The sequence below is a fragment of the Anabrus simplex genome, chromosome 2 (genome assembly GCF_040414725.1).
Source record: "Anabrus simplex isolate iqAnaSimp1 chromosome 2, ASM4041472v1, whole genome shotgun sequence".
NCBI classification, from domain to species: Eukaryota; Metazoa; Arthropoda; class Insecta; order Orthoptera; family Tettigoniidae; genus Anabrus; species Anabrus simplex.
Genome location: NC_090266.1, coordinates 60664003 through 60679402, shown reverse-complemented (window position 1 = coordinate 60679402; position 15400 = coordinate 60664003). Strand labels below are relative to the sequence as shown.

Sequence of the window (15400 nt, the reverse complement as noted above, 5' to 3'; positions counted from 1 at the left end):
TTTCAGTGTCATATGTTTATAGCTTATAGAAGAAAAAAAGAAACTGTTATCGTTAAGTACCGGTAATGAACTACATTCCTGCCAAAACTCTAATATTTCCTGGGTTGTAATTGCCAGATATAAGAGGCTAATTATACACTGTAACTATAGACACTCTTAATGATAATGTTATTGGCTTTACGTCCCACTAAAAACGTTTTACGGTTTTCGGAGACGCCGATGTGCCACAGTTATGCCAGTAAATCAACTGACACGAGGCTGATGTATTTGAGCACCTTCAAATACCAACGGACTGAGCCAGGATCGAACCTGCCTTGTTGGGGTCAGAAGGCCAGCGCCTCAACCGTCTGAGCCACTCAGCCTGGCACAGTTACTTTTGCCTCACTTGAGTTAAAAATCTGCCGTCCTGTTTTTCATTGAAGCAAGATGTTGGTAATATTGTGGGTGGTCATTACCCAGCAAGTTGGCCGTGTTGTTAGGGGCGCGTAGCGAACACCACTGTCGGAAGCCCTGAAGATGGTTTTCCACGGTTTCCCATTTTCACACCAGGCAAATGCTGTGGCTGTACCTTTATTAAAGCTACGGTCGCTTCCTACCAACTCCTAGCCCTTTCCTATCCCATCGTCGCCGAAAGACCTATCTGCGTCGGTGCAACGTAAATGAAATGTATAAATTTAAAAAATTGAAATGAATTACCTTTGCGAGAGGAGAGAAAGTAGGAATGAATTAATCTCCGCAGAGTGGCGCAATCTAACCGGGACATTTGGAGCGGTTTCTCGGTAGGGGACTTGCTAGACCGATACTGGGGAGCATGCTGCCTGATGCTATGCAGGCTTAGGCTCATCCCTGCTGAGGTACATTGCGCCGCGCTGTCCGCTACGGAGTTGCCGTAGGAAAGCACACCCCCTGAGTGTGATTCGAAGGTAGCAGCGTTTGTTGGTCCGTTACGAAGCATTAGTACAGCGAATGACCGAAGATAGTTGATTTTAACATGTTTTCGAATAATGTTAGATTCATTAAACTGAAACTTTAGAAGAAAAGACGACAAATGAAGTGAAAAATTAGTGGGAGTTGTGCAACACTGCAACAATACCACGCACCGCCCCTGATTTTTATATTACATATCACTGTGTAAAATGTCACATGTTTCATCAGCTTTCCTCTAGGATAATTTTTGACATTTGGTTGTAAAGTATTCATAACTATATGTAATATTTATTATGGTAAAACCTGTATATACAATATACACAAACAAGTTATTTACATAAAATAGAAACATATTTCATCAGATCAAATAAAGTTCATTACTTCAACAATTATTATCACAGATTTTTCTCACTTCTCAGAATTAGTTCTTCCTGAGGTATGGGAAACAAAATAGTAACTCTTTATTAACGTATTATTGTAGTTCTTTTGGTGATCATACTACCCAGTCTACTTTGCTCAGGTAACTTAATCAGACACGCTATTATCCTGTCTTGGAGGTTTCCTCCTAATATCACTTCAATAACTTGCTTGCAACACACCAACGTGAGTTCACTTCTAGGAGCAGTCAAGGCGCTTTGCACGAAATATCACAGGATTTCATCTCTTACTTAAGAGTGTAGTCACCAATAATAGAAATCTAAAAGCACTGAGATGTTCTGTAACCACGTCTTCTTCATTGCCAAAACATTAATTCAGTCCAATATAACTTTACCCCATTAATACAATATCCGATGCCCGGAACGGGCGATATTCCATTCAGCTGTTCCTCTTACAATAACAAGACTGAACCTCCCGCAGCTATCTACTTCATAGATATCTGTAATCAAGCCAATGGCTTTGTTTTCAGGGGTGAGCCCAAATTTTCTATAACATTTTGGAAAGTACGAATATGAAAAATGGTGATACAGTGTTAGGTTAGTATACTTCATTACGAGACATGAGAGCTGGGTCTCAAACCAAAGGATTGAGGGTAGAAATTTACAGCGTAAATCTAAAAAGTACGACAAGGGGAAGAAACAAAGTTAATCTGAAAATCTGACAAAGAGATCTCTTTAGAGTGTCTTACCAAGCCAATTCATTCAAAACGTTGTCTCCAAAGAAAGGTGAAAATAAAGACAACCCATTCTCCTACTAGGAGAAATCAAGAAAATTTTGTCTTAGCGATCGAAATAGTCTCACAACAAATAATTGTGAAATATTGGACATCTGCAGGAACAACAACAGTAAGCTAATCACCTCATCAAATATTCTTAAAATCTGTGTAATTAACTTACGCAAAGGTTAACTTATTCCGTAATTTATTTTGCTATAAATATACAGCACATTGTGACTTCAAGGTCAGTAACAATTTAGTATCTAATAGCACAGGAGAAGTTGGATGGCTCAATGCGAACTAAAATTGCTATCTAGTCTCCAAGAGTCGCAGTGACTCAGAAAGAGCAAGCAGCAAGGCGTTCTCTGAGGTCAGTGCTACTGAGTGAATAAAATGTTGAGTGACTAGAGAACAGAACGAGCGGTCAGATGCTGAGGTTTAACATTTAGGAGGCAACTTCACAGGATGGAATCCGCAAATCTGACAAAGAATTTTCTTCATAGTTTTTTTAATCAATTCAATCCATTCAGCAGTTGCCCCAAAATAAACGCAAATAAAGACAATCTTCTGAAATGTTTAAAAGCCACCCATTGTATTGTGCCTAGTTACGACCCATTTTCCGTGCAAACAAAAATAAATGACTGTAGACTACAATACATCAGTTGATCCTCAATATAAAGAAATGGCGTGTTACACAAATTATAAGTTTGTGGTTGCTCTTCACAAACACTGACCTGTTTACCCTCCAACCCTTTATATTGTATATTACATGAAGAAATAACCTTGTAAAACAGTTACGTAAAGTAATACTTCAGACTGGTGTCATCAAACTCAAACGAAGATATATTAAATCCATATTATCTTATGTATCATTAATTAAGATCATCCGTGAGCATGAACAAATACTGAAATCTGTAATGCCTTATATCGGAGTCGTTTCCTGTGCATACATAATGAATTTCTTTCTCAGATACAAACCAGGCTAACAGCAGACTACGATGTTAAAAGGAGAATGAAATCAATGTCCCATGCTGAAAATGTTGAAGTCTAAAAAATAAACGATTGGACACCAATGTGACAAGGAGATGATGGTTCCGAAAATGATTTATGTGATATGTCATTCACAAAACAAAGTAGCCACCCAGAATCTTCAAGCACCGACATACAGAATAAATGTGTTAATGCCTAGCAGGCAATGATACAAATGGTTAGATAAAAACATAAGCTGTAAGTAGTACCGGAGACAATTTGAACGTGACAAAGGGCTGACCTTCCAGGCCTAGGAAGCACAGGAAGAAGACGAAGCAAGTTTCACGTATTTCTTTACGCTCTTCATCTCTCTGTCTTGTTTATTAAAGTGAAAATAAGCATCACATAATAGAATGATGCATGTTACTATCTTGTACATAAATCATATTTTTCTCTAAATAACTTGATCAGTTTGAAATATGAAACTGCTGAATGGAAGGAACATTAAATGGACGATGTCTGGTCGTGCTCATGACAGAAACAAGTCAATATACTGTGCATGGCTGTGCTGAGTTTCACTGAAATGCAAACAGCACAATCAGAAGTGGAACAGCAACAACACACGAGATGTATATGGCCGTGCGTGGTTCGCATGTAGACACCACAACGTACTCCTCATCCCAAAGGGACTCGTTGCTGGGAATAGGAACTTCTAACACTACTTTCTCGCTGGAGAAGAAGTCAAGAGCCAGAGAACATTCCTCGGTGGAGTTGCATTTATCCATAGAGTTCGACACGTTGTACACCATCTTCTCGATTTCAAAGTGGGTGTGGATGTAGTTCTGTTCGATCTCATTCTCGCTGTTGAAGACGAAGAAGTAGTAGCCATTTCTTGGAACCCTGCAACAAATAACCGTGTGCATTAGACATGACACTCCTGGGGGCAATAGAGTCATTGTTTTTGATTTTTATAATGTTATTTGTTTTACGTTCCATTAACTATTTTTACCGTTTTCTGAGACGCCAAGGTGCCGGAATTTAGCCCCGCAGGAGTTCCTTTACGTGTCAGTAAATTTACCGACACGAGGCTGACGTATTTGAGCACCTTCAAATACCACTGGACTGAGCCAGTATCGAACCTACCAATTTGGGGTCAGAAGGCCAGCGCCTCAACCGTCTGAGCCACTCAGGCCGGCAGAGTCTTTGTTAGGAGACATAACGATGTTATTGGTTTATGACCCACTTACTACTTTAATGGTATTTAGTGATGCTGAGGTGCCAGAACTTTTGTCTCGCAGGAGTTCTTTACAAGCCAGCGAACCTGAGCACTTTCAAATACCTCCGGACATACCCGGAATCGAACCCGCCCATTTGAGCTCACTCAAGCCGGTAGTTAGGAGACACCACTACTGTCCTGTCTAGAAGCTTAACCTTCCCACCGCCAATCTTTTCGACATCTTTCATTCACTACTGATCTGCATTCAGGGCAGTCGCCCAGGTGGCAGATTCCCTATCTGTTGTTTTCCTAGCCTTTTCTTAAATGATTGCAAAGAAATTGGAAATTTATTGAACATCTCCCCTGGTAAGTTATTCGGATTCCTAACTCCCCTTCCTATAAACGAATATTTGCCCCCAATTTGTCCTCTTGAATTCCAACTTTATCTTCATATTGTGATCTTTCCTACTTTTAAAGACACCACTCAGACTTATTCGTCTACTTATGTCATTCTACGATCTCTAATATGACAGCTCGGAACATACCACTTAGTCGAGCAGTTCGTCTCCTTTCTCCCAAATCTCTCCAGTCCAAACTTTGCAACATTTTTGTAACGCTACTCTTTTGTCGGAAATCACCAAGAACAAATCGAGCTGCTTTTCTTTGGATATTTTCCAGTTCTTGAATCAAATAATCCTGGTGAGGGTCCTATACACTGAAACCCTACTCTAGTTGGGGTCTTATACGATACTTATATGCCCTCCCCTTTACACCATTATTACAACCCCTTAACACCATCATAACCATGTGCAGAGATCTGTACCCTTTATTTATCTACAATTCCCATTGATGTGATTACCCCAATGAAGATATTTCCTTATATTAACACCTAGGTGCTTACACTGATTCCCATAAGGAACATTCACCCCATCAACACAGTCATTGAAACCGAGAGGACGTTTCCTATTTCTGAAACTCGCAACCTGACTTTTAACCCCGTTGCCTACTGTCCATCTCACAATATTATCGAGGTCATTTTGCAGTTGCTCACAATATTGAAACTTATTGATTACTCTGTACAGAACAGCCTTATCTCTGATTCCACTTCTTTACTCATATATATAAAAGAAAACATACAGGTCCAATAATACTGCCTTGAGGAATTCCCCTGTTAATTATTACATGGTAATATAGTTTTGTGATTTAATGTAATATTTGTTTTAATATTCTATTATTTTTCTGTTATTTTATTCTATTTTCTGTTATTTTCAATGAATCCCTCCTGTAGATAATCTTTCGGCATCCTTTCTTGCAGTAGAAATCTGTTATAATAATGTAACTTCAGCCCAACAGCGAACGTGTAATTCAACTGAACCATAATGACTGAAACAATGGATAACAAGGTATGTATACGAGCTAAATAATGGGTATAAAGTAGAATTCAACAATGTAAAAATAAATAATGAAGGTGAAGGGAAGGAATATTTCGTAAATCCTTGATTTTTGACAAATGGGAAAATAAGACATATCATACCAAGCGAGGTAGTCTCACAACCCCACCAATATATCCCGTTATTTAATAACTAAAAAACAAACAATTTGATCAGTCAGGAGTGTAAATCAAATTTCAGTCATTTTAGGACAAAGTCATGAAACAACAGGTATGTAGCTCTTCAAATAAATTTATTACAGGATGAAAAAGTCAGCCTGGGGTAGTCAGAATACCCCGCTTGTAATGGGAGGGTTGAGCGACGGACATCGTTTTCGTCGTTTCGATCCAGGTTCTGGTGAACCTCTATGAGTGTGTGCACAGTATGACAACATGTATTGTTATGGTGTCTGCATGTGTCTATAGACTACTAGTGACTAAATTGAGTTACGTCCCCCGAGACATTTTCTTCGAGTCAGTGTGCAAATGATGGAGAAGATTATATATTCCTGACAGCCACCGAATGCTGCATCTGAGTGCGTCGAATAACTCAAATTTCGCTTCCAACTGAGACCATGGAACGTGAAGTAATTCAACACAGTCGCCTATGATAGTAGTTAATAACTAGGGCAAGAGTTGACACGCTCAAAGTTGCTAAAATCAGGTAGGCAAATAGCCACGAGAAACCACCAAAGCAGCTGTTTAACTTCTCAGTTTTATTATTACACCGTAGCGAACACCCAGTTGATTTAAATGTTCGCATAACACCTTCTGTGTGGTTGACAAGCCGAGCTTTGTGGCAAGTCCTACAAGCTGTAAATTATCGTAAAATTCGGTCTTCCAGGCACATACAGGGTGCAAAATAAGGTTGGCCAAACTTGGAGGACACATTCCTCACACGAAGGAGAAGAAAATATGTTATATGTGCATGGGTCCGGAAACACTATTTCCATGTTAGAACTCATTTTCTAAAACTCTATATAGTGTCCAAACACCGAGCGAGTTGGCCGCGCGGTTAGGGTTTTGCAGCCTTCATTCAGAAGATGGTGGGTTCGAATCCCACCGTCGGAAGCGCTGAAGATGGCTATCCGTTGTTTTCCATTTTTACACCAGGCAAATGATGGGGCTGTACCTTAATTAAGGCCACGTCCAATTCCCTGCCAATCCTTGCATAGCCGAAAACATTCAATGTATTCGTGCGGCGCAGAAACACTAGAAAAAAAAATATCAAGGGAAAGTCTTAGGGACTGAACGTCCCATCACATGAAACTCTTTCTTATATGATAAGTTCAAAATTCCTCCGTTAGCAATGATATACTGTATGCCAAAATTTAGCCTCTTGAATTCCAAATTTACCTTCATATTGAGATCTTTCCTACTTTTAGAAACACCACTCTACCTTGTTCGTCTTCTAATGTCTACACCTCCCTACTAAAGGCCGGAAATATACTGCTTAGTCGAGCAGCTCGCCTCCTCACTCCCAAGCATATCCACCCTAAAGATTGCAACATTTTCGTAAAATTAATTTCGTACTCTCGCCGCGAGTTGGTGCAACACTCATCAAACACTCTCCCATTAGAGGCGAGCTACATAAAAATACCAGGCCTCTGCCAATCTTATTTTTTTTCCAGAAGTGTACAGGAAGTGTACATACGACAGAAAGGACAGACAACTGGCTGTCATGACGCCCACATTATATGACGATCGATTGCTCAGGCTGAATTTTCTCACCTCACATATCCAGTTTAGTTCTGAGGAAATAAACTGGTGTTGTGGGTAACAGTGCCTGGTATGTTTTATCAACACTTCAGTCTCATATCTCCCAGTGAGCGGTTGTCTATTATACTACACAGCCTGACCTCTCTGGGTCAACAGCTTCACTTCATTTTTGTCTCTTCTAGTGACAGATTGTCTATCCTAGTCCATATACTGACCTCTCTAGGTCGACAGCTTCACTTCATTCTCGTCTCTTCTCCTAGTACATAGTCTGACGTCTCTAGGTCAACAGCTTCACCTCATTCTCGTTTCTTCTAGTGAGAGGTTGTCTATCCTAGTCCATACACTGACCTCTCTAGGTCGACAGCTTCACTTCATTCTCGTATCTTTTCCTAGTACATAGTCTGACGTCTCTAGGTCAACAGCTTCACCTCATTCTCCTTTCTTCTAGTGAGAGGTTGTCTATCCTAGTCCATACACTGACCTCTCTAGGTCGACAGCTTCACTTCATTCTCGTTTCTTCTCCTAGTCCATATACTGACCTCTGTAGGTCGACAGCTTCACTTCATTCTCGTTTCTTCTAGTGAGAGGTTGTCTATCCTAGTCCATATACCGACCTCTCTAGGTCGACAGCTTCATCTCATTCTCGTCTCTTCTCCTAGTACATGGTCTGACGTCTCTAGGTCAACAGCTTCACCTCATTCTCCTTTCTTCTAGTGAGAGGTTGTCTAACCTAGTCCATATACTGGCCTCTGTAGGTCGACAGCTTCACTTCATTCTCGTTTCTTCTCCTAGTCCATATACTGACCTCTCTAGGCCAATAGCTTCACTTCATTCTCGTCTCTTCTAGTGACAGGTTGTCTATCCTAGTCCATATACTGACCTCTGTGGGTCAACAGCTTCACTTCATTCTCCTCTCTTCTCCTGCTACATAGTCTGAGGTCTCTAGGTCAACAGCTTCACCTCATTCTCGTCTGTTCTAGTGAGAGGCTGTCTATCCTAGTCCATATTCTGACCTCCCTGGGTCAATAGCTTCACTTCATTCTCGTCTCTTCCAGTGACAGGTTGTCTATCCTAGTCCATATACTGACCTCTCTAGGTCAATAGCTTCACTTCATTCTCCTCTCTTCTCCTGCTACATAGTCTGAGGTCTCTAGGTCAACAGCTTCACCTCATTCTCGTCTGTTCTAGTGAGAGGCTGTCTATCCTAGTCCATATTCTGACCTCTCTGGGTCAACAGCTTCACTTCATTCTTGTCTCTTCCAGTGAGAGGGTGTCTATCCTAGTCCATAGTCTGACCTCTCTAGGTCAATAGCTTCACCGCATTTTCAAAATAAACCATTAACTGCTCTGTATAGCTGGTTTGTAAACACACAACATGGCCAATAAGAAACAATAAATATCCGTATAACACTTCATAATTTACATTAATTTATTGCACTGAATACTCTTCTAAGGCAATGCATTATTAAAATGAAAATAATATCTGCGTTTTTGATTCAATGTTGAATTAACATCGTACCAATATGGGCATGTACCATGGACTACCAAATTCGATAGTTTTTGTCATCCTACCGATATTGTGGCGCCATCATACGTGAAATTTTAGTAATAATCAGTTAGCCCGGTTTTGCAATTCTGTCAAGATGATTTAGATACCCTAAGAACTTCGTAGCCTTGTATTTCTTTGTACCGGGCGGTACACCTCCACTCCGCTAATTTAAAATGTGCGCCTGTTGAAACTCCTCTGTTGGAGGAAGTCTGAACTTTATCTACGCTACTAATTCTCTACTTTCTCTGAAGATGTCACCACATGGAAAACTTTGAGTTTTTGAACTGTGTCATTTTTGATGTGTTTTTGTTTCGCTTGAAGTAAGAAGTGTGAACTTTCTCTTCTAGAGGACACTACTGAAGATCACCAATAGTGCAACCTAGTGCGGAGTCAAAGAACTATTTTGTTGGAGAAATTTTTATTTCAAATGTTTGTTCTTTGCTAAATTTCCTTCTGTTATTGTTTAAGTTGGCTGTATACCCCTCTTTTTCCCCTTGTTTTAGATTTATCCAATCCCGAATTTCTTTGAGTTATTTCCGACCAATCCGATGTATCTTCCCCCAACTTGGATATGTTTCTGTACCCTAGCCAATAAAGAATTTGCGGGAGGGTGTTTTCATTCCCCTAACGCCTCGAAACTTCTGCGAGAGGATATAAACTGCTGATTTTTGGGTCTCCGGGCCACTTCTGTTCCATCTTTCAGTGTGTAAAGTACATAGCAGGGGGCGGGAAGCGCCTCTTTCTTCTCCAGCTGTTCAACACCAGGTAATGGCCTCTTAATAACTTCTTTTCTTGCTAGGTTGGCAGTTTAACTCTCGGAGCGGGTTCGAAGCGTTTCCACCATGTAACCTTTTCCTAAAATGTAACCAATCTTTTCATCTATTCTCTTTTAAGCGGCATATTGGGATAGAGAGTGCTAACCCTCTCGAGCTCCCACTCACATTGTTTTGAGGTGAACTTATTTTCTCAACCTATTCTTCGTTAATGTAAAACCAACTGCTCTTTTCTAAAGTCACCTCTGTAGTATGGGATTAGCCCTTGCATTAGTGGCCTAGAGCCAGATTAGGTTTTAAAAACAAGTGTATTAGGAGTGCAAGATCGCCTCCTCTCAAATTGTTATTTTAGAGGTCATGTAATTGCCCCTTTTCATTTAATAGACCTCAGTAGGTTGGGTATTTTACCCCTGTGTCTATGTCCAGTGAGGACAACTTGAAGGTGGAGTTTGGTGTGGCCTGGGAGAGGCTTAAATTTGAGAGCGAGTGGCTCTTTTGAAAATTGAGTGTTGTATGCCTCGAGGAGGCTTTTCAGTGTAATTTGGAGCAAGGGCTCCTAGGCATGAATGGGGTTTTCTGCCCCTCTGTTGAAACTTGTGTTTGGGGTAAAACTGAGCTGATTGCCCAAGCAGTGTAAAGTCAGGGCGCGAAGCCCAAATCCTGTAAATATTGTAACTCCCCTTTTGATTTGCTACTTTGTACCTGCCATGCTTGTTATTTCTTTGTTGTTGAAAAGAAAATATAACCTTGTTAAATTTTACATTAACTTTGATTCCGTAGTTTGAGACCCGTTCACGCCCGCACCTTCTTTCACCTCTACCTACCACTAAAACACGGTAACAAGTGGTAGCAGAGCGTGGTTGAATGGGTCTCAATTTAGCCCCTTTTGACGGCTAAACATTGTTTTGTTCCGAACTCTAACAATTTTCTCAGTTGCTGGAATTTTTTGACCTTTTCAAAATTGTTCTGTCATCATGCCCGGCCCTCGCGATGTTCTCCATCTTAACTATTTGCGCAAGGAGGAGTTGATCTACGAATTGACTATTAGAAATGTGCAATCTGGAGGCACGGTTGCAGTAGATACAAATAAGCTTAGAGAGTCCCTTGATCTGCCCATTTCCATCCCCACATTGGGAGAGAAAGATATTGACGACTCTCTTTCCACGATCGTCGAGAATATTACTGGGCTAGCTTCTGTAGTTAGTTTTTTTTGATGAAAATGATCCCTCTCCTAATCAAATTAAGCGTGTGCAAGCTAGGCTATATCATTTTTCGAATAGGGTTAACGATCTGTTGTCTCTAAAACTGAATGACGTTCAGAGGAAGGAAGCTAGTACGCTCCTGGAAAATATTCCCGAATTATCTAGTAAGGTCACTCAATTGTTAACTGGGGAAGTTCCTCCCAAATCTGATCAACCCACCATACTGAATGTAGGTAGCGAGGAAGAGCCTCATAAGGGAGAAGTCAATAGGATAACCGTTGCTGCTCAAACTATCTCTGCCCCATTGGACAACGAATCTGAACGCCGTGCATCGTTGAGTAACATCCGTTCGGAATTAACTTCCTTGCCATTGAAACCTTTGCCCACTATGTCACCCGGGTTTAGCAGCTTGCCTCATCCATTGGCAATGTTGCTAAGAGGAATCTCTAAGTTTTCTGTTAATACCACCAGTGATGTAATTTCATTTTTAAGATTTCTAGTTGAATTTCAGGATCATGCACTTGTGTTTTCTCTTTCTCCATGTCAAATTTTGCAAATTATCTATCCGTATGCTATTGGTATTCTCTCAGATAAAATCGTAAGAGCCATTGCCGAGCAATCATCTATTGAGGATTTCCATGCCCATTTGCTAGTTAACTTCATCCCGGCTAGGGCCAGGTCTTCCCTTATTCAGAAGTACTATTACCGTGTACAACGCTTGGATGAAAACTTGGCTGATTTCATACAGGACATTAAGTTTTATACTAGGGTGTTTGCTCTGCACTTCCCTGAGGACCAGATTGTACAAGCCATTGTAGAAGGCATTTCACCATCTTATAGGTCATATTTGTGTTTCGCGGCATGCCCGCAGACTTTCTCTGAACTTGAAGCGTTGGCCGTCTCAGCGGAAGGAGTTAGGTACGCCGATTCTTTGCGTGTGGCAAAAGAACCCCCTCCTTCGTTCAGTAATACTCGGCCTCCACCTCGCCGACCAGTCACACCCCGTAAATGTTATGCTTGCGGGTCGCCTGACTATCTTCGCAATAAATGTCCATTGGTCAAAACTAGTAGGGCAAATAATGGAGCTGGTTCAGCACAAGGCTGTTTTAAATGTGGGGCTTTCTCACATATCGCCAAGAATTGCCCAAACTCGAATAGCACCCCCTCCTGCTCAACTTCTGGTGCAAATTCTACCTATGCCAATAATAAAAAGTGACTAGTGGCTTCGGCTGAGTCGACTAATCCATCTTCCCGAGACTCAGCCCCTGGTAAACAGGTTGTAAATTCAGGGAACGAGCAATTTTCAAATTCATCTTTTGAAGGTCCCAAAGAGTGTCTTAGGATTGCGGCGGATACCCCCGCACCGGTCCCCTTTCTCAAAATTGAGTTAAATAACGAGCCTATAACAGCTCTCTTAGATTCAGGTAGTGTTTGTTCTATTATTTCGGCTGATTGGTATTCAAAATTGAAATCTGTTTGTAAGCTTCCTAACTATTGTTTGTCGGCGATCCAATACGTTTCGGCTAATTCCTCTCCATTAGAAATTCTCGGTTCCTTATATGTCAAAATTCGTATTTTTAAATTCACATGGAAAGTTAAATTGTTTGTGGCCAAGCACTTGTCTTGCCCCATTATATTGGGAGCGGACTTTATTTCTCACACTGGTCTTGTGCTCGATCTTCAGAGTAGGTCTTGCACTTTCAAATTTGCCTCTAATTGTAATATCCCTCTATTAAAGTGTAATTCTGCATCATGTTCTTCTATTTCGCCTACCCAGGATGAGATGTTGTTAGACCTTAGACATCTACCTGAGGAGCAGGCTGATAGTATCCGCAAATTGTGTCAGTCGTTTCCCGAGGTGTTCTCTGATACTCTTGGTGTTACTGACCTGATCGAATACAAAATTGAGGTCACGGATTCGATTCCTGTCCGTTTTCCACCGTATAGGCTATCTCCACCTAAAATGAAGGCTCTAAAAGAAATCATTGATCAGATGTTGAAGGATGGTATTATTAGGCCCTCTAAGTCGGCGTATTCCTCGCCTATTTTTCTAGTTCCGAAACCCCAAGGAGGCTTCAGGCCTGTAATTGATTATAGGGCTCTCAATCGGAAGGTGGTGTTGCAATCTGTGCCCCTTCCTGACCTTCATTCTTGTTTTTCATGGTTTCGTAAGGCCAAGTTCTTTACTATCTTGGACTTGAATCAGGCCTATAATCAAATTCCCCTTGCCGAAGAGTCTAAACATCTTACAGCGTTTGCCACGGACTGGAATTTATACGAATACAACCGCGTGCCTTTCGGGCTCCCCACGGGAGCAGCTGTACTCACTAGGCTACTAGATAGGGTCTTCTCCGACATCAAGTTTGAGTACTTATATCACTACTTGGATGATGTCGTCGTATTTTCAGAGACTTTTGAAGAACATCTAGATCATCTGCGAGAAGTTCTCGATCGCCTTCGTAAGGCTGGGTTAACTGTTAAGTTGTCCAAGGTTGCCTTTGCTAAGCCCTCTATGTCATTCCTAGGGCATATTGTGTCACCTGATGGTGTAGCAGTCGATCATTCTAGAACACAGGCCATCCGTGATTTTAAACCTCCCAAGGACATTAAAGGTATCGCCAGGTTCATTGGTATGGTGAATTTCTTCAGGAAGTTTATTCCTAACTTCGCTAATAGAGCGGCGCCCTTAAACCTTCTTCGTAGGAAAGGCATCAAATTCGAGTGGGGACCTTCTCAACAAGCCGCTTTTGAAGACCTTAAATTAGCTCTTTGTAATGCCCCTGTACTTGCTATGCCTGATTTCTCGAAGAAATTCATCGTCCAAACCGACGCGTCGTCGTCAGCAGTAGCTGCAGTCCTTCTTCAAGAGACTGAACTAGGGAGGCGACCCATCGCCTATGCGTCTAGGACATTGTCGGCTCAAGAAGCCAAGTATTCCATCTATGAGCTCGAAGGTTTGGCAGTCTTATTCGCCTTAGAGAAGTTCCGTCTCTATCTGGAACATGTTAAATTCGACCTGGAGACAGATAATCAAGCCTTAAGCTGGGTCTTAGGTAGGCCGCGTCGTACTGGTCGTATAGCCCGCTGGGCCATTCGTATTTCTGCCTTCCAGTTTGATGTTAGACATATCAGAGGTACCGAAAATGTTGTTGCTGATGGACTCAGCCGTATGTTTTCTAACGACGTCGAGACCCATGAACAGGTCGACAGTTCATCACCTTCCGAGTCCATACTATCTGAGGTTAACGCCATCCTAACAGATGCTCCCATGCTCTTTAGGGATATCGAGAAATACCAACGTGAAGATCCGACGCTGGCTCCGATAATGGAAACCCTTTCTTCTGGGGAACATGTTGTCCCTTATGTTCTGAGGAATGGTGTTCTATGTTGCCCTTCGAGGCATGATAAGATGATGAAAGTTGTTGTTCCAGCGGTTCTTGTACCTATGATCTTCAAGTATTATCATGAGACCCCATTAGGAGGGCATCTTGGTATCTTTAAAACTCGTGAAAAGATTCGTGAAATGTTCATCTGGAAAGGTATGGACGGTGAAATCCGTGAACTAGTAAAGGCTTGTAAATCCTGTTTGCTTAGTAAACCCACCATGTCCACCAAGGTAAGCCTTTTGTCTTCGCATCAAGCATCGCGCCCCATGGAACGCCTGTATATTGATTATGTAGGACCCTTCCCCCAGTCGAAGGGAAATGCCAACAAATTCATCTTTGTATGTGTAGATGGTTTTACCAGATTTTCCTGGTTATTTCCGACTAAGCTGGCTACCGCTCAGTCCACCATTACTTGCCTAAATTCTATTTTTGCTTCTTTTGGTCCGTGCCAATATATTGTATCTGATAATGCTAAGGCTTTTACATCTAATTTATTTCGTAAATTCTGTTTTGACTTATCCATCTCTCATGTAACTACTTCTGCTTATTACCCTCAACCATCTCTGGCTGAACGGGTTAATCGTAATCTCAGGTCCGCACTTATTGCCTATCATCATGAAGATCATTCTAGGTGGGACACGTCCCTGCATTGGTTAGCTTTTGCTTTGAATTCGGCGGTTCATGAATCTCATAAGTTCACTCCAGCTTCCTTGATGTTCAAGTTTGTTCCCAACACGCCGCTCTCTAACCTCTGGTCTCTGAGTGACATTCTACCCGAGACAATAGATCCGGATAACATTAAAGATCTTTGGAAGAAGGCTAAAGCCAATCTTAAGGTATCTCATGAAAAGGTTAGGGAAAGGTATGATCGTGGACGGAGACCCACCACTTTGAAGGTAGGTGACCAGGTGATGGTCAAGAACTTTGTTCCCGCGGGCAAGCTTGCCCCCAGATTTCATGGGCCATGCACTATTCTGGATTCCCTTACGCCGGTTACCTTATTGTTAAGTAATCCAGCCACCGAGAGGATATTTAGAGTTCACCTGTCCCAGGTGAAACCGGTGTAAATTTTGTGTC

The 15400-nt window shown here is 41.5% G+C and overlaps 1 protein-coding gene across 1 annotated transcript in view; it reads right to left on the bottom strand.

Annotated features, from left to right (window-relative positions):
• Positions 1-1199: 1199 nt before the first annotated feature.
• Positions 1200-15400, bottom strand: part of LOC136863865 (uncharacterized) — a 299485-nt gene continuing 285284 nt past the window's right edge. The window contains exon 6 of the mRNA XM_067140225.2: positions 1200-3949. Coding sequence (XP_066996326.1) covers positions 3625-3949 — 325 coding nt within the window. The 3' untranslated portion in view covers positions 1200-3624. The remainder of the gene's footprint in view (positions 3950-15400) is intronic.